The following is a 20,906-nucleotide window of genomic DNA, read 5'->3' as shown; positions in this document are numbered from 1 at the left end:
AACATTGTAACAATGCACGGAACGAACCAACACACAATTGTCCGTGACTGAAAACTGGCGGACCGCCATCGCTCATGTGCCCACCTCCAACTTGTCACTTGAGTCGTTGTCGTCTTTGCACAGTCCAGATGCACCTGTGACTCGCGTAGACTTTCCGTGTTCCTGCAGGAGCATCTAAGAAGATGCACGTTTGTTGCGGATGCGAATTGCTGTATGTAGCGTGTAAAACAGTTTGCTATGGTGCACGCGGTCGTGCGTCATAACCGAAACTCAGTTTTTAAAGACTGCTTACTTCATTGTGTTTTAACCTCAGTTGTAAAGGATTGTTTTAAGGATCCCATGAGATATCCCTTGCAAACCGTTTTACACACTGCATATGGTGATTCACCTCCGGCGTGGCTCCTTCCTGCGTGTGCCATACGTGTCGTGTCTTGTTGGCGGCTTAGTGAATCCACGCCCCTTCCGGCGTGCTTTCCATGGTTGTCTTGCCTTAGTGAATTATAAATATAGATAATAGACATTAAGTCCGTTACAATAATGGGTGCTAGAACAGTATTGCATAAACATTAGTAGGAACAGTCTATAGTAAATGGCAAGAGACCTTGACCTCATTCTGTTTGTTGTCTTAATTTTTTTTGTTGAAAATATTTTTGCAAGAAACCTAAAGTAAAATAATATTAAAAATAAAATAGAAGCGTATATGACAATACAGTAAGTATAATTTAATATTGCCTTAGTGTAAAACTTTGTAACAATCTGTAATACACAATATCTGAAGAAGATATTTAGGAAAAAGTTTTTATTTTTTTACCCCATGAAACTTTTCAATAAAATTTCATTATAGATAACATTTTTTGCAAATACTCGGTCTGAGTTTGGCAACAGTTTGCCTTGTTCAGGACCATCTACAACGTTGACAACATCATCTGTAAAACTTCTAACTCTTGATAATGCAACATATAACTGACCGTGGCTGAATACTGGTTCTGGCAAGTAAATGCCAACTTTTTCTAAGGTTTACCCTTGAACTTTATTAATTGTTATGGCAAAGGCTAATGTAACTGGAAATTGTCGCCTTCTTAAGGTAAAGGGTAAATTAGTAGAGGATGGAGCCAAATCAATACGGGGAATATTCTGACCCTCATTTTCTTTTTCTTCAATTGATCTATTGCTCGTGTTTTCTTTGTCTTTCAGCCTTTCTTTTGTTTATGTTTACTTGCTGAGCTGACCGTTCTTCCAGGAGATGTTGCTTATATACGATTTGAGTGTCTGTGTCTTTTGTACTACTTGACGTGTTTTTTTGGGTGGCATGTTGTTAGTAGATAGTTAGTAAACATGCGCGGGGCAGTATGTGTGGCCTCTCCCCAGCAACAGATTTTATGTGCGCAGCCGCGACTACCCAATCAGCACTTTCCCCAGCAATCCTATCCTTTTATTTGCTTATCAAGCGCGGCCACGGCTACGCCATTCACCGTGTGCCCAGCTTCCAGAGTGTGTGCGTCCACGGTGTCCCCAGCAATGATGTCCTTTATTTGCTTATCATGCACGGCCGTGGCAACTCGATTCGTTGTGTGCCCAGCTTACAGTGTGTGTGCGTCCACGGTGCCGTGCGCATCGCGCCTAGCCCCACACATGCGCACTTCTCCAGAAGACACACACGGACACCTGGACGCACACAGGGGTTTTATTAAAGAAGATGATTCTTTATGTCAACAATTCTTTAAATAGTTATATTCCAATATTTACCAGTTTGAAGTATATTCTTGTACTTCACTTTAACCTGTTCCCATGTTCTCACGTTTGATCTGGAATTATGACATATTAAATAATAATCTGACACATAGGAAATGAAAAGCTGCTTTCAGTAAGTACAATGCACATGCGTTTAATTTGTCGGCCACTTTTTGGCAGCCTTCTTTTCTGGTTTGGGCTGCTTTTGCAGTACTACCCCTTGTGCATATTAAATCTTGAAATCCTTCGAGTAACACACATACATACATACGCAGCTTGTGTGAAAAAAAAATGTGCCCGTTCTTTCGTCATTTTGTGGCAACCTATTAAAGACTTGCTAATCATGTTTTCTAGACTCAGCATATATGGGCTTTTCAATCAGCGCGGGCGTGCGCAGTCATTTCGGATGATTAAATCCAGCTAAACTAATCTACTACACTGCTGCGTTTGAAAAACTGACTTATCCCGGAGGAGTTTCACTGGCATTAACTCATCCAAGATAAGGCATCTGATCTTGGATGATTTAAGCAACGTACAAAAAATACCCCCCTGGACTCCGCAGTCTACTTACATCTACAGGACACTGGTCACTCCTTCAGTGATGAAGATGTGCACATCCTGGACAGGGAGGAACGCTGATTTGAGTGAGGAGTCAAAGAGAATTAATTTACGTGAATAAGGAACGACCATCTTTGATCCGAGGAGGGGGCCTAAGGATACATCTTTCAATGCGGTGATTGCAGCCATTCCCCAACTCTCTGTGAATGGTACTCATGGCCATTGATCAGTGGACGATTTGCATATCACTGATCACATGGCCCATTGTTAGTCAGTGGTGCTAGTTCAGTCATTAGGCCAAGGTACTGTTTATAAGGTTGAGGAAACCTTCAGTTAACTGACACTGAGGAAGTCACTTGGATGAGTGATGAAATGTATCGGGGGGGGTTTGGGGGGGACCGTCCAGATGGACAGAATCAACTTTCTATAATAAAAGCTTTACTTATTCTCTTAACTTATAAACTGAATAAGCCTCTTGCATTGGCACCACATTCATGTCCAAATGGCTTTTTGCTTAGAAAATCGGCAGCAGAATTTAAACTAAACAATCTAACATGGTTTAAAAGCCTCTTGACATTGTGAGAGAGATGGACCGTTCTAGGACTTTCAGCTTTCCATCCAAAAAATACAAGTATTGTCACAATGGCTGGAGGTGACCACACATCCTTGTACTGAATGAAAAACGGTCTAAAAATGAATGATTTTTACGTATAGAATTTAATAAAGTTAATCCTACATCTATCTCCATTATGACACATTTTGGAAGGATCACTGCCTTGTGCCTAATACTATGAAGATCAGCTCTGGGATCTTGTGACCATGAATTTTATTAAGAATTTAATTGTTAGCTTAACACTATGCAAAGGTTTGAATGTTTTGTTTCCATAAAAGATCAGTTGTCCCACCCTGATGTCATAGATATATGTATAAAGTAGGTTATCTCCAGATAACTTTTAATTTCAGTCATCTCGACATTTAAAATGTTTTTGATGGAAGAACCTTTCAAATGGTTTGCCTATAATATATATTTCTAAATATTATGTCAAGAAACAACAACACATAGAAATCCAATAATAAGCAGATGGATCTTTTTTTCAACTGAGAAGGCTTGCATGAAAGTTCAAACCAGTAATAAGCCCCAGCAGAAGTTGATGCAAATGCACATTAACCTGGAGATGGAGTATTACATCCAAGCTAAGCTATGTCTGACTAATTCTGTCTAAGACATTAGATGACAATAAACCAAGTACACTATCAAAGAGGGCCACACCAAGGGACAACTGGATGATCAACAAAGTTTGAAGGAAAAGCAGATACAAAAACTGATAGGAAGACAACTGGCTATGATAAGAAATGAAAAGAAAATGTAAGATAACAAGTGCAGCAGGGGGTGCTAACAAAACATGTCAAAGAGGGACCAATGTAAACAAATTACAGGTTGTGATGGTGTAATGTATGGAAGAGTTCAGACATGCAACTATAGATCTAATGGCCCATCAGCTTGATATCCTGGTAACACATTTCTATTCCCCTAACCACAGAAGCCACAGATAGGCAGAAAACTGCTTTAGTATTTAATTAGAAAAGCAAAACTATCACATTTCAGTCAGCTGGCTGCATAAAATAATAAACGTAGTAGAAACCAACTTTTGCATTGACACTTTGTGTAGTTTTCTTTTCATTTTATTGTGTATGCATTCTTCAGTTTTGCACTTCCCAGTATAATGACCGGAAAGGATACTGTGACATGAGTAGCTTTCCAAACTTCCCCCAGTTAGTCCGCAAAAAAACATTTCAGAAATCAATTGTAAAAAGAAAAACATTTGTCAGTCAGTTGCAAGCATAAAATATATCTAATCAAAGCAATATTTCTTTGCATTCATTAAATAGTTTATAAAATGACAGCATTCATTACATATTGAATTTTATATATTGTGCAAGAAAATGGCAGTAAGCATGACTGTACAGTTCACCAGTCTATAATTGTTGTAGTCTTACTGGCTTGTACACCAAAAATGAATGCACTGTGTTCATTTTTTTTTGTATGTCTGTTCTCTGCCTGTGCGCCTTATCAGTGTCTTGTTTCCTTGACCAACTTCTGTGTCATTTTGTAGTGGTCTGGCAGCTCCTGTCTTATTTTGTTTATAGTTTAGTTTTGAGGGGGCTTGTCATCTGAGCAAGTAGTTTAATAATAATAATAATAATAATAATAGATTTTATTTATAACGCGCTTTTCATTGACAAAATCTCAAAGTGCTACAACAAGAGCAATAACCACAAAGTTGAAAAGTTTAAAAGACTAGATTAAATTTACAATCTCAGTAGTTATATGCTTTCCTAAATAAAAAAGTCTTCAAATTTGCTTTAAAAGTGTCCAGATTTTGTATAGTTCTCAGTTTAACAGGGAGCTGATTCCAGAGCTGTGGGCAGCAGAGCAAAAAGCTCGACCCCCCATAGTACGGAGCTTAGTAAGGGGAGTCTGAAGCTGCATGCTGCCAAATGATCTGAGGATCCGATTGGAAGTTTGTAAGTGAATCAAATGTTGAAGGTAAGAAGGTGCTTGGCCATAGATACATTTATGGGTTAATAGAAGAATTTTGTACTCAATCCGGGAGGAAACAGGGAGCCAATGAAGTGATTTGAGGATGGGAGTAATATGTTCGAATTTCCTTACTCTTAGTAGGATTCTTGCAGCACTGTTTTGGATATATTGAAGCTTTTGTATGTCCTTGGTATGAATACCCACAAAAAGTCCATTGCAGTAGTCCAGCCTTGAAGAGATAAAGGCATGGACAAGTTTCTCTGCATCTGGGAGGGTTAAGAGGGGGCGGAGTTTGGAGATTTTTCGTAGATGGTAAAACGATGCCTTACACGTTTTATGTGGTCACTAAAGGTCAACTGTGGATCAAACCGAACCCCCAGATTAGTGACCGAGGAAGAAAGAGTAATGACCTGGCTGTCAAAAGTGAACTGGAGTATTGGAAAAGAACGAATCTGGTGGGGGGTGCCAACAAGGAGTCCCTCAGTTTTATTGCTATTCAGCTGTAGAAAATTGCTGTTCATCCAAGCCTTTATCTCCTCCAGGCATGTAGTAAGGTGTAATGTGGCCTCTGAAGGATTTGGGGCAGTTTTAATGTAGAGCTGCGTGTCTTCGGCATAACAATGAAAAGATAGTCCGTGTCTGACAATGACATGCCCAAGAGGTAACATATAGATATTGAAAAGGATAGGACCGAGAACTGACCCCTGTTTATTTGGTATGCAAACTTATGTAAAAATATTGTAAGCAGTGCCTTTTCTCATATTGCCTGTTAAATGCTCACATTGGGGGCAGTATCTAGTAGTGGTGCAAGGTACACTGGTAGAAATTTGTCAATGGTATTCAGTTTCGTATGTGATTTTTGCAGTGGTTTAGCGCAACCGGAAGCTACCTTTGTTACTTGTCAGAAAAGAGGCATTTATGGTTCTGACACAATACGGCATATACCAAAACATCTGTGGAGATGGAAAAAGAAGGCAAATTGCAGTGAGGCAGCCCTACATATAGACGACAAACAAAATTAAGAGCTGGTTATACAGTCTTATGAAAAAGTTTGGGAACCCCTCTCAATTCTTTGGATTTTTGTTTATCATTGGCTGAGCTTTCAAAGTAGCGACTTCCTTTTAATATATGACATGCCTTATGGAAACAGTAGTATTTCAGCAGTGACATTAAGTTTATTGGATTAACAGAAAATATTCAATATGCATCATAACAAAGTTACACAGGTGCATAAGCTTGGGCACCCAAACAGAGATATTACATCAAAACTTAGTTAAGCCTCCATTTGCAAATATAACAGCCTCTAGACTCCTCCTATAGCCTTTGATGAGTGTCTGGATTCTGGATGGAGGTATTTTTGACCATTCTTCCATGCAAAATCTCTCCAGCTCAGTTAAATTTGATGGCTGCCGAGCATGGACAGCCTGCTTCAAATCATCCCATAGATTTTCGATGATATTCAAGTCGGGGGGACTGTGACGCCATTCCAGAACATTGTACTTCTCCCTCTGCATGAATGCCTTTGTAGATTTTGAACTGTGTTTTAGGTCATTCTCTTGTTGGAATATCCAACCCCTGCGTAACTTCAACTTTGTGACTGATGCTTGAACATTATCCTGAAGAATTTGTTGATATTGGGTTGAATTCATCCGACCCTCGACTTTAACAAGGGCCCCAGTCCCTGAACTAGCCCCACAGCCCCACTGCATGATGGAACCTCCACCAAATTTGACAGTAAGTAGCAGGTGTTTTTCTTGGAATTTTGTTGTGTTCTTCCGCCATGCAAAGCGTTTTTTGTTATGACCAAATAACTCAATTTTTGTCTCATCAGTCCAAAGCACTTTATTCCAGAATGAATCTGGTTTGTCTAAATGAGCATTTACATACAACAAGCAACTCTGTTTTGTGGTGTGAGTGCAGAAAGGGCTTCTTTCTCATCACCCTGCCATACAGATGTTCTTTGTGCAAATTGTGCTGAATTGTAGAATGAGGTACAGATACACCATCTGCAGCAAGATGTTCTTGTAGATCTTTGGAGGTGATCTGTGGGTTACCTGTAACCATTTTCACAATCCTGCGCATATGCCGCTCCTGTATTTTTCTTGGCCTGCCAGACCTGGGTTTAACAGCAACTGTGCCTGTGGCCTTCCATTTCCTGATTACAGTCCTTACAGTTGAAACTGACAGTTTAAACCTCTGAGAGAGCTTTTTGTAGCCTTCCCCTAAACCATGATACTGAACAATCTTTGTTTTAAGATCTTTTGAGAGTCGCTTTGAGGATCCCATGCTGTCACTCTTCAGAGGAGAGTCAAAGGGAAGCTCAGCTTGCAATTGACCACATTAAATACCTTTTCTCATGATTGTATACACCTGCCTATGAAGTTCAAGGCTTAACGTGCTAATCCAACCAATTTGGTGCATGTTGCAAGTAGGGATGCACCGATACCACTTTTTTGGAAAACGAGTATGAGTACTTGCATTTCAGTAGTCGCCGATACCGAGTACTTAATAAAAACATGATTTAAATTTACAGGTAACAGCTTTAGTCTTATAATTTAACAAAAAAAAAAACAAGGGACTAGTTTGGAATTAAGCACATTTATTTAAAATGAAAAGCATGTTGTATGCAACATATTACAGAATGAATAATTATAAAAAAAATTTAAACAGTATTTTTTTCAGTTTGTTGTAAACTCTGCCGCTTTGGACAACACAAGGGGCATTAATAAACATCTTTGCTATTTAGTGCACAATATTTGAACAACACAAGGGACATTAATAAACATCTTTGCTATTTAGTGCACAATATTTGAATAAACTAACAACATCCACCAACATAGAACTGTGGCAGTCAGTGCAACTGAGGTAGGTATTAACATCAAGTCTAAGACGACTCACTTAATGGAGCCTATTTAGAAAAAGTGAGTGGCAGGTTTTTTTTTTTTTTTTAAGAAAAGTAGCTTTTCTGCATTATCAGCAGTCAGCCTGATTCTGTTTTCATCTATAATGTGTGACACTGAGCTAAAAGGCCTTTCACTTTCCACACTGCTACATGGGGCTGAGAGGTATTTCTGGGCCATTTTAGCCAAAGTGGGGAACTTGATTTTGTTGACACCCCAGTACTTCAGAGGACTGTCTTCATGAGGGCTTGGGGCCTCTCCAAGGTATGTGTCGAGGTCAATGGCAGCACCTGCTGCCAGCGGCTGTGCTGCCTGGGGCTGCTCCTTAGCGATTTCTTCAAATTCAGTGTCCAGACTGCTGCTAGTGCTGGCCTGGGCCTTGAGGAACAGTTTAGCAGGAGGTTCTGCAGCTTCTGCCCGACTCCCCTCTGCCTCAGCTCTGGACATCATCTGCATCTGTAGCTCCTGCTTCAGGTGCAGCTTGGTCTCCGGAGCAGTGTTGTTGGAGAAGAAGCGATCTTTATACTTGAACAAAATTCATGAATGTATTAATATGTGGAAAAATAGGACTGATTTTAGTTTCCCCTAAACCACTGTCATAAATGCCAGCCATTTGGCTTTCTGGTAGTAATAAGGGAAATATATTTCATATTATATATATTGCATACATTTGTATTTGTGTATTTTAGTTACAAAAATATAATATAATATTTCAGATGGAAATTAATCTTACATTTAGTACTGTAGTTTATCATTGAATACCTATAGCACACAGACTTTACCTAGTGTCAAGTATGGTGGAGATGAAGTACAGTGGGTTGGTCTCGACATCACTGAAGCGCTTCTTGACAATTGCCAGTAAGGTTGCTTTCATTGTCTTGACGCCGTGGTCTTTGTCTATTTCTCTGTTTAGAAGTCTCACTAGCACAGTCACAGCTGGGATGACATCAGTGGCTAGTGCGTCGTAGCTGCTCACTTTTTTAGTTAGTTCCTCAAAGGGGGTGAGGATGGCAACAGTCTTCTCCATAAGAGCCCATTGGTGAGCGGTGAGATAGTTGGGGAGTTCGTGCTCGGACACATCCACCCTCAGCACTCACTTTTGCTCAATGAGGGACTGGAGCATGTAATACATGCTGTTCCAGCGCGTCTGTACGTCCTGCCGCAGGTTGAACTGTCCCTGAATGTCCTTGAGGCGGAAGTAGGCTAAGGCGGAATGTTTAAAATGCCCAACTATTTTCCACCCCACTGCTATAGCATCAGCAACTTAGTAGCCCTGTGTCATTCATGGCTTTAATCATGTTTTTGGCATTGTCATGAACCCCAACATGTACGGATGTTTTAGGTATTCCCCATGTCTGGAGCATTTCCTCAAACACATGCGCTATAGCCTGGCTGGTGTGCGAGCCACGGAATTGTTTCGCTTGTAATATGGCTCGTTGTGGCGTGAAACTCTCGTCTATCTACTGGGAGGTTAGGCTAATTAGCGACACAGGGCTAACACTGCTTGTCCAAATATCCATGGTGAAACTAAATGCAGAGGAGGCTTGCAGTAGGCTGTGGATATGTTTTTTCACGGAGTCGTGTAGTTTAGGCAGCTCCGTGTCAGTCATGTAGCGGCTTGGGACATCATATCTGGGCTCCAGAACATGGAGGAGACACAGGAATCCCACATTTTCTACCTCCGAGAGTGGCTGGTCACTCAATGCAATGTACTCGATAATTGCCTGTGTTATTTTCACAGCATGTGGATTGTCTCTGGACATTTTCTCTCGTCTTGCAAGAGTTTGCTGCAGCGTGGGTTGTGTTGGTTTAGAAGCGTGGGTAAACTCTTTGTCATGTTGGGATTTTAGGTGCTTGATTAAATTACTTGTGTTAAATGCGCTACCTTTTGAGCCTCCTCTGGACAATTTCGCTGAGCACAATTTGCAGTCCGCCTTTGTTTTGTCGTCTTCATTCACTTTGAAATAGTTCCACACGGCTGACATGTCTCGCCTCGCCTTCTCCCCGCTCTGAGCTGCAGCCGGGGCCTGGGGGCGGGCACTCGGTGCCTGTGATTAACCCCTTACACGCCGCTCAAACAGCCATTTCTCAGACGGTGGTATCGGGGGACTTTTAACGAGTACGAGTACTTTAGAAAATGTGGTATCGAGGCCGATACCAGATACCGGTATCAGTGCATCCCTAGTTGCAAGTAATCCGTGTTAAGCAGTTACATGCATTCAAATCGGCAAAATTACAAGGGGGCACAAATTGTTGCACAGCCAAGTTTTCACATTTGATTTAATTTTATACAACTAAATACTGCTTTACTAAAAATCTTTGTTTGTAAAACACCCCAGTACTCCGATATTCATAGAAAATGAAAGTCATACCACTGTTCTCTTTTTTTGTTCAAAGTAGAGTAAATTATTATGCAGGCTGAGAGGGGTTCCCAAACTTTTTCATATGACTGTATATCCTTGCTCTCAACAGGGTTAAGCTGACTATAGCTAAATTGCAATATACACATGCAATTAAGTAACTTATAGCCTGCATGCCCTAAAAGTGATTATTTAGTGGATGTGTGTTTCAGTGATTACATTTATATAAATGTGTGTGTATGCTATAATAATAATTGTGAACAGTGAAATCAGATGGCAGTAGGGTTCCAGCTGCTTTTGTTTTATTAGTATTTTGAGTAGTGTTTTGTATGCAGTATGATATGATGACAACAGTACATTTTATTTCTTGTCAAAACTTACATTTATCAGTTATTTGAAGGGGTCATTTCAAACATCTGTGTGATTATCATACTATATAGAATAATATGCTTTCTGCACAATTCTCACATATGCATTTCACAAAAGTTTAAAAAAAAACAAAACTAAACAACTAAAAGTAGGGAGGCAAAAATTTACAAAAAAGTACCACACACCAGTGACAATACAATGTCAGGACAGAGTGTGGCTAAGCCCCACCATGTCATCCGCCCCCTCCAAAAAGGTCTCATTGGACTTTGAAGGTGGACCACCGATCCTTACACCAGGTCTGTGAAATTATTTTTACATCTGATCTCATTCTCTGTGTTTGAAGAGTTCCTTTAAGACAAGTATCTGTAATGATTTGTTGCATTTCAAACACTGATTACAGTAACAAGGTAGCTCTAGATTAATTATTAAGAACAATAGGCACATGCTTAAGGCACCACAGTGTTTTTTTTTTGTTTAACAAAAAAGTAGGAGAAAACTTGTAAGCAAAAATAAAGTTATGACTAGGCAATAACTAATATTTTACTTGTTTTGAACCATGTATTTTGAAATGCTAGATATTTCAAGGTTAGAAAGCAATGGAAAAGCAGATGGTTTTTTTTTCATATATTTATTTCTTCATTAGAAAATCCAACATCAGTCTCTGTAGAAAGAGAATATTGAAAATCAGTAGTGTAACAATTGTGAAAACTTTCTTTGGTATGCTGTATTGTAGGGCATAGTTTGATCAGCTTTGCTGAGGCGGTATTCAGTCGATGCTTTTTGTTTATGAACAATATGTAAAGATCTTTTTAAAGGTAACGGTCTAGTTATGCTTGATTGTTTTAATGAAATTGTAAGAATAGCTCTTTGAATAATTTCTATGCTTAATCATGTGGTTTACTCTATACAGTACACATTTTCAAAGTTTTTTTTTTTTTTTTTTTGGCCATGTGTAATATATGTTCTGTTTTTATTATTTTTCACAAAGATGTTTTGGATAGGTTCGCTTCCCGGGTCCTCCCTGTGTGGAGTTTGCATGTTCTCCCCGTGTCTGCGTGGGTTTCCTCTGGGCGCTCCGGTTTCCTCCCACAATCCAAAGACATGCAGGTTAGGTGGATTGGCGATTCTAAATTGGCCATAGTGTGTGCTTGGTGTGTTTGTGTGTGTCCGGCGGTGGGTTGGCACCCTGCCCAGGATTGGTTCCTGCCTTGTGCCCTGTGTTGTTGTCAGCTAGACTGGGTCTCAGTGAAGAATAGTTTGCTCAAGACTAAATTAGTGTTTTAATTCTAGTAGTGCCACAAAGAATGACAGACACCTTAATTGTGGAATGTATGTGATTGTACTTTTATGCATAACTTTTTGGGCTACTTTGTATTATATTTGTAACATGGTGACTTGAATTGCACACATTACTCAGTATGAATGCTCACTAGCATACTCGATTTATTGTTGCACACATAAGCCCATAATTATTTTTTCGGAGCTTGTTACCTGTAAAGTAATATCGCCTATCTTGTGTTTTATAGTTAATTTTGCCTGTTTAGAAAACATTTACATTAAACTGCATTTTCCAGGTGTTTGCTCGGTTGTCAAGGTCTTTTTGAGTTTCTTTTGCAGCCTCTGAAGTTTTTTTTTTTTTTTTTTATCTCTCCTATCTCTCAGATATTTACTAATTAGGAGTCTGTCATTGTTATAAATTAAAAGCAAAGAAATCTTTTTTCCTTTGGATGGCAAACCGAAAATAATGTTAATCAGTTATAATGCACCAAGGATCTAAATGCTTAAGGTGCTACATTAGTTGCTCAAAGTCTTGCTTTTTGTACACGATGTGATATTAGAAAACACACTGTTCATCTTGGATTCATCTTACTATTGGTAATCTGTCTCCTCCCTTCATTGTTTAGAGAGTCTTATTTCAGAATTGTTTCAAAATAGCTTTCCAATGGTTGAACACTTTTATAATAAGCTTCTTTGAAATGATCAAGTTTGTCACAGAAAAACAGACAGACATAAAGCTGTTATGACAGCATCACACCTGCTGTCATTAGTATGTCTTATGTATGGCCATTGTGATTTTTCTGCATGCCTCTCCTGGCAGTTTTAAGATATTGTCTGCCTTTACACAGACCTGGTCAATTCCTGGAAATTTCTATGCAAAGACCTTGGTTAATTTCTTGGTCACCTTTTCTATGTTATGCGATGGTCTTTCTTTTTACATGTTCTTGACTTATCAGCATACCAAAAAATTTTTTTGGTATGTTCTTTTTGGGAACTCCTCAAATTTGTACATAAACAGCAGAAAATCAGTTATTGGCAAGGAAAAATTGAGAAGCACCTTGCTAACATTAGAAACAATAAAATTCTCTAGCAACCACTGAAAGCTGACTTCCCTGCTTCAGTAAGCACAATTGTATACTGTAATTTCCTTCTTTGCTCTTTATTTGTTCTCACTTCTTTGTGGAGTCAATGTGCTTGATCAACTTTCTCCATGCAGCTATTAAAGTAATCTCATAGTGGACAGTGGAATACCTACTCAGAATATAAAAGAACTGTTAAGGTGCCTTTAATGAAAACCCGCTTCAACAATAATACACACTATCACAAAAGCTGATATAGTTGTCTGTGCTTTTTTTTAATTAAATGTACATAGCATTTTTGCCATCTAGGAAAATGCAAGCGTTCATCAAGAATACATGATTTCTAGCTGATCACACATTCCCCTTGCATTTCTGCTTATTTGGTGTGAAAATGGTGTACCCTGCATTGACTACTGTCTTTGTTGATTAGGGATGAAACTATGAAAAGTACCCATAAAGTGGATTGTTTTCCAGTCAATGGTGCAATAGTAGGGTGAATCATGTGCAGTGGAAGTTAAGAGGAATTGCATTCAAAACTGAAGCCAAGAAGCACTTCTTTAAATAAAGAGACGTGGGACTGTGGAACAAACTACCAAAACATGTAATAGAAGCAGAAACCCTGGGACAACCTTTAAAAAGAATCTGTTTAGCTAGTAGCTAAGCTATGCTAATATCTCATTCTAACAAGCTTGATGGATTGAATGCTGTCCTCTCGTTTGTCAGTTTTTTTATGTTGTAAAGCAACACCCACTGCAGATTGAGTTTTTAGCTGTCTTTTTCAATTATTTGTCTAAATATTGAGGTCAGAATTAAGGATAATATTGTAACTATTTGAGTTATAGTCCATGACATACTTTCCAGTATGGCTATAATGTTCTCTGCTTTTCTGTGTCAACTGTGTAATATAGTTTGGTTCTTGGTGGCTACAAATATAACACTGTACTTTTTAAAGCTGCATTACTGTAGTTTTCTTCAATAACACTGCTTTTATTGGGTTTAGAACACTTGCTGCAAATGGTCAAACACCTCCCAAGACTAGTGAGGATGTAATGCGAGATATAATATTGCAGAGTAAAAAAGCTGTTGTGATATTATTTGGTAGTACTCCAAATACTGCTTTAAAAATTACCAGTAATAGAGGTTCTCATATACCCTAAAAGAAGGCAAAGATTTTTTTCACCCTAGTATTTTCTGAGTGTAGGACAATCCCAGAAATATGACCAACTGAAAGAAGTACCAGATGTCATTGTTCACAATGAAGTTCTTGGCTTGTATGCATTTCAGATTCCATGAGTCAAACTGAGTGCATATGGTGTACATTTTGAAGTTGAGTGTATCTTGTCAGTGGCAGAGTTGCATTGTTTACCTAAAATTCTGATTAAAAGGGAGTGGCACAGTATATAAATAACTGCATATCTCTTGATTATTGCAACACAGTATTTTCTACCAGTATTAAAAGAAGATTATAGTGACCTGTTTAAAAAGTGTCCTGTTAATAAAAAAAAAAATATACAAAGCTTCTTCAATATATTGCAAAAATGTTGTAATGTTCTCCTTAAGTTAACAATACTATTAGCACCTTAGATGCTTTATTATCTTTTCATGACATGTACGTATATAATTTCATGGATTTCCACACCAGTAGGGCAGCAACCATTAATACATGTCATAAATAATAGTTACCAACAAATTTTGCTCTTGATTAGTTGCCTTGGTATGTATTACATATCAGAGAACAAAGAACTCGAAAGGTTTGCAGTCATTTCATTTTATTTGGTAAGAAATCTCTGTCATTTGAGAGGGACGGCCGCCATCTTTACCTGGCCAGGACGCCTCCTTAAAGGAAGGACAGGGGGAGATTGCTTTTGAAGGGCGCCATCTTCCCTGAGCTGCTACTTGACAGCCCCACCAGATTGCAACTGCGCCTCGGATTCCCACGGGACTGTATAGGAATTACCATACAGAGTTCAGTTGATGCCACCAGGGGGAGTTATGGGGGCTGCAGAACCCTACTTTGGGCTTCAGCCACACCTGTGGTCAATTCCAGCACCTCCCTAACGAGCCACCTGGAGTGCTCCTGGGTGTGGCTTAAAAAGGAGCCAGATGCCTCACAGAGACGAGCCAGAGTCTGGAGGATGAGGGGTAAAGCTTGCCTGTGGAAAGAAGGAAGAAAGGAGAGAGACAGAGAGAAAAAAAGTGCTGTATTATGATTGGTACTAGTTGGAAATGACTGTAAAATATCCCCATTGAATAAAAGCCTTCTATTTTGTGGTACTTGTGACTGTGTCTGTCGTGTCAGGTGTTTGGGTGGCTGCCATGCCCCCTGGTGGTCCACACATGCAAGATCTGAAAGAATGAGCTCTGTCAATATGGCAGCACCACAGTGATCTGGGAGTACCTGAAAAGAAAACACAGCCTAATGGTGATCCTTTTTTGTTTCCCTCAGTCACTCTTATGGGAAATCCAACTGCACTTCTTTTGTAATTACCTTCTGTTTCTTTAGGCATCTCAAAGTCCTTATCTGGCTGTGAAGAATCCGAGTCATCGGCAATAAAAGTTACTTTCTTTATAGCTGTATTATAAAGAAAAATAAGGCTTGAAACATACAAGTATAATAGTCAATGTATTGCCCATTTCTGGCTTCCATTTAGTGGATAAATCAAACAGTGTACTTTGTCATTTTTACAGAAGCCAAAGAAATATTGTGAAATTGTCCTTTGAGACAAATAATAATAATAATAAGTTATATTTATTAAGCGCCTTTCACAAACCCAAGGTCGCTTTACATACAGATTTAAAAAAAATTGCACAGATGACAAAAGTTTATAGAAGAGGAAAGTTTCCAGTTGAGATTTAAAACTGCAGAAAGAGGAGCAATCTCAGAGAGACTGGGGAAGAGTGTTCCAGAGTTGAGGGGTTATAGCACTGAAGGACCTGCCTCGTGGGACAGTAAGGAGATTACTGCTCAAGGACCTGAGAGAGCAACAAGGAGTGTAAGGAGCTGGTTGGGGGAGATAAGGTTATGTAGAGCTTTGAAGATGAGAAGCAGAATCTTGAATTTAATCCTTGATGGAACAGGTAACCAGTGAAGGTGGGAGAGAACAGGGGAGATGTGAGCAAAACGCTTTGTGTGGGTGAGGATTCTAACTGCGAAATGTTAAGATAGCCTTTGAAATTAGGTGCAAGACTTGTTGCTTTATAATTGGATAGCATACGTATATTAATGAGGAGCATTGTACAAGAAATAAAGCTTTCATTTTTGAGTAAAATGCTTGCACTACATTATAAAAGATTGCATTTTTTTTAAAAACCCACAGTTTAATTTATTACAATTAATAGTTAACCAGACTGCTTACTGCTTGTGCTGATCGAAACATTTACAACACAAAAGACGCTGATGGAGCGGTGCGAAGGAATTTAAGGTGTGCCAGGATTAAAAGTTTTTTCGTAGGCTTCGGGATTTCTAGTGTAAATTCAGCAGCACCATGTTTTAGCCTAAAAAGTGTACTGGAATAAAACATTGAAACAGGCATGGCCATCAAAATAATTTAATCTTCATAGTACTAGGAATACCCAGCGCACTAATACTCAAAATCATACTGCCCATGTAGTTCTTAGAGAATATTAAAACTATGGTCTTTCTGTGAGGAATAGACATGAGTATACATTTGCATCACGCAAAGGCAATTGTAAGGAACAAATTATTGCACATCCCTATAAATGGAAAAAGAACTGTATTGCTGCATTACTTATGACATGTATTTGTTAACTGCATGAACTGATAATGGCTTACACTAAGTAATATTTTTAATGCAAGAAAACTAATGCATTATTCAACTTTAACGACTAACAGGATTTATTTACATGTAAAAGACATTTCTTCCAGTATGCCTTAAAGTCAAACTTTGTTTTCCCCACCTCCCTTGGCATCTCAAAATCAATGGTTTATGGAACAATCAAAAACATAAAAGGGGGATCCTATTTTATAACTTTTGTAGTATTTGTTTTTATTTAATTTACTGTTAAAATAACATTAAAAATAAACTTACTAAAATGAGCAACATTTCACAAAGTAGCAGGCATTAATAATTTCTTGAATGGAAATGGCTTACTAGGACAGACCTCTGTTTGGTTGATGTCAGTGTAATTTGACATGGCAATTTCAAATGTCTTATCTTCGTGTCGATTAATTATCTGTATTTTGATATTCCTAGTGCCCAGTCTCGTGCATCCAAACTCGAGTCTGAATACGTCAAAATGAGTTTGCATGGTGCCAGTGGTGGATATGACCGATCAAGGGATCGTCGTAGATCAAGTGATCGATCCAGAGATTCTTCACATGAAAGAGGTGAAAGTCAGTTGACTCCATGTATAAGGAATGTTACTTCACCTACGAGGCAATACCATAATGGTAAGCAGAAGTTTAAAATATGTTGTTCCTAGTGTGAATTCATTGTTTTCCCAGTGATACTCATGACAAGGTGACCTGCCAGACTTGGATTCCATAAAGGTATCTGGTAGAGTGCATGAACTACTTCTCCATTTTTAGATAAATTATTATTTTCTTTCAGAATTTGCTTTACCTCTCATTTTAGCTGTTAACTTTTTGAATCTTCAGAAGGAAACCAATATGAAGCTATTAGTGTACTGGAGTGTAGTCAATGCTTAAGATAACTTTTTGGTTTTTCCCCAGATTTCTGTTAAAGGTGATGGCCATAAATTAGGAAATAATGGAAATGCATAGTGTACTAACTGTCCAGTAAGGAACTTGACCTTGGCAATTTTGTATTATGTGTAGGACTCCGTTGGGTATAAAGGAATCAGTATATTCTGTATCTAGCATATCTGACATTTATGTGTACTGATACAAGTACTTGGTATAATGATAGATACAATTAATCAATATAGTAGCCAAGTATATTTATCCATTATACGTGAATCTACATGTGAATGTAAATGGAGGTCTACTATTATGAGTAGAGGCAGCATGGGAATTGTTTATAGGAGGAAATTTTCTTTTCATTTCTTTGAACCCTGAATCATACAATGAATGTCAAAAATGAGCAAAAAGGCTTTCTTGTTAAAGGAGTAAAGCACACGAGTAAGAGTGAACAAATGGAGTAGCGCAAGTATAAAATAAAACCGAGCTCCCAGATACTCTGTACTGCTTCTCTGGGCCTTCCCAAACACGTAGTTGCCCTGTCTACCAGGTGGGTGGGAGGTGTACTTTTTCCAAATCCGTACCACCACAAAAAAATCCTCTATCATGTATGTATGTAAATGCTTATGTACATCTGATTTAATACCTATATGAGCTTTTTGGATATCCTGTTCCAAAACTTTGGGCATTAATTTGGAGTTAATGCCCTAACCCCTGTCCCCTTTGTGGCTATAATAGCCTAAAGTCTTCTGGGAAAGCTTTCAACAAGATTTTGGAGTGTCTTTGTGGGAGTTTGTGCCTTTTCAGCCGAAAGTGTGTTTATGAGGTCAGTATTAATGTTGAACAAGACGACCTGGCTCACAATCAATGTTCCAATTTGTCTTTGATGCGTTTTTCAGTAGGGTTGAGGTCAGGATTTTGTGTAGGCCCCTTGAGTTCCATTATACCAGTCTCGTCTAACCATGCCTCAGACCATTATCCCTCCTTCATCAAACTTTGCAAAAGGCACTACTGTATACATCCTGAAAAACTGCATTCTCAATGGACACGCTAAAGCCAGATTCATTCATCTCTCTAGAGACCAGTCCAGTGGTTGGATGAGTTACGCCACTTTACCTAACACTTGGCATTGAACATTGTGATCTCAGGCCTGTGTGCAGCTGCTCTGACATGGAAATCCATTTGATGAAGTTCCCAACACACAACTGATATTACTTCCAGAGGCAGTCCCTGTTGGTCATCTTGTTGCTAGCAAGGTTACACCTGCTGGATTCGCTGGTAACCAGTTAGATGCTGTCATTATAAAGACAAATGTATGGCTTTAATATGTATAGTCTTCCTTCTTAGGCACTTGCTGTCTTAGCAAGAGTTGGACTAATGGCATCCCTTTGTCCGATTCCTGTTACATACAGTTTATTTTTGTGTTTTTTTTTTTTCCTTCTTCAGTCCAGCCCTAGTTACCCTTTGGAGTAGAAGGGATTGCTGCACCTCTGTTACAGCCACACCCTATAATCACTGAGGTCTCTGCTATAATAGCAAAGCAGAAGCTATGGTGAGGTCAAACAGTGAGCTGTTTAGCGGAAGCATTGAGTGTACAGTAGATAGTGGAATTAAATCATACACTCCTTGTAAATTGATACAATGTACCTTGTTAATGTTTGATTTTCATTCTTCATTTGAAATACTGATTTGAAAGATCCCTTTCCTAATATTGCCTCAGTTTTTTCAAGGACTTTTTGAAAACTAGTAGTAAAATGTAAAAATACTTCTGATACCTTTCTTTATATCAAGACTGTGTAGGTTTTAACTTCGGTATTAATGGGCCATTATGGAAGCCTGGTAGGTGTCTTTTAACATACAGTAATTTCTAATCTAATGTGAAGAGGTGACAAGATGTAACCTATTTGAAACATTAATATGATTTTTACATTGATTCTGTGTTTCAGATCGAGAAAGAGATAGTAATTCATCGTCTAGGCCTAGCAGTCCCCGCCCTCAGAAAGCCTCTCCAAACGGATCTAGTAGTAGTGGAGTCATCAGCAGTAGAAACAGCAGTCTGTCAAGTACAGAAGGAAATTGCAAGTCAATGGGTGTTGGTGAAATGGTGTTTGTCTATGAAAATGTAAAAGAGGGCACAAGAAACATAAGAACTTCAGAGCGAGTGACCCTGATTGTTGATAACACTAGATTTGTGGTTGATCCATCAATCTTCACTGCACAACCCAACACTATGCTGGGAAGGTAAGGACGGGATGTACATTTTTCATTGGTGTTCAACCAAACAATGTAATTGTGTGTGTGTATATATATATATATGTGTGTATGTATGTATATATATGTGTGTGTGTATATATATATATATATATATATATATATATATATATATATATACACACATACATACATACATACATACATACATACATGCATACACGCATGCGCATGCACGTGTGTGTGTGTATATATATATATATATATATATATATATGTGTGTGTGTGTGTGTGTATATATATATATATATGTGTGTGTGTGTATATATATATATATATATATATATATATATATATATATATATATATATATATATATATATATATATATATATATATATATATATATATATATATATATATATATATATATATATATACATATAGGTATGTATGTATATATATATATATATATATATATATAATATACATACAGTACAGGCCAAAAGTTTGGACACACCTCCTCATTCAATGTGTTTTCTTTATTTTCATGACCATTTACAGCACTCCATCACTCTCCTTCTTGGTCAAATAGCCCTTACACAGCCTGGAGGTGTGTTTTGGGTCATTGTCCTGACTTCTGCACAACACAACTACTGGTCCCAACCCCATTGATAAAACAAGAAATTCCACTAAATAACCCTGATAAGGCACACCTGTGAAGTGAAAACCATTTCAGGTGACTACCTGTTGAAGCTCATTGAGAGAATGCCAAGAGTGTGCAAAGCAGTAATCAGAGCAAAGGGCGGCTATTTTGAAGAAACTAGAATATAAAACATGTTTTCAGTTATTTCACCTTTTTTTGTTTTTTGTTAAGTACATAACTCCACATGTGTTCATTCATAGTTTTGATGCCTTCAGTGAGAATCTACCAATGTAAATGGTCATTAAAATAAAGAAAACACATTGAATGAGGAGGTGTGTCCAAACTTTTGGCCTGTACTATATATATAATTTGCTTTAAATAACTGTTTGTACTTTTATCATTAAATCCCTCAATCTATTAATTTCAGACATCTCGGTATCGAAATGTTACAGTATTGAATTAATAAGAGAAAGCAAATCTTTTCTGATTTTATATTCTGTACACAGCACCCTTTTAAAAGTTTTACAGTGTTGCTAGATTACTACATTGTTTCACAAATTCACATGCTCAAG

The 20,906-nt window shown here is 38.2% G+C and overlaps 1 protein-coding gene across 5 annotated transcripts in view; it reads left to right on the top strand.

Annotated features, from left to right (window-relative positions):
* The window catches only part of btbd10b (BTB (POZ) domain containing 10b), a 96,350-nt gene that overhangs the window by 60,718 nt on the left and 14,726 nt on the right, over positions 1-20,906 (top strand). For all 5 annotated transcript variants that reach the window (XM_039750127.1, XM_039750103.1, XM_039750119.1 and 2 more), the window contains 2 exons: positions 17,032-17,228; positions 19,424-19,718. In XM_039750127.1, coding sequence (XP_039606061.1) covers positions 17,075-17,228; positions 19,424-19,718 — 449 coding nt within the window. In that variant the 5' untranslated portion in view covers positions 17,032-17,074. The remainder of the gene's footprint in view (positions 1-17,031; positions 17,229-19,423; positions 19,719-20,906) is intronic.

The sequence above is a fragment of the Polypterus senegalus genome, chromosome 1 (assembly GCF_016835505.1).
Source record: "Polypterus senegalus isolate Bchr_013 chromosome 1, ASM1683550v1, whole genome shotgun sequence".
In the NCBI taxonomy this organism is placed as follows: domain Eukaryota; kingdom Metazoa; phylum Chordata; class Cladistia; order Polypteriformes; family Polypteridae; genus Polypterus; species Polypterus senegalus.
This window is presented reverse-complemented; position numbering and strand designations above follow the sequence as displayed.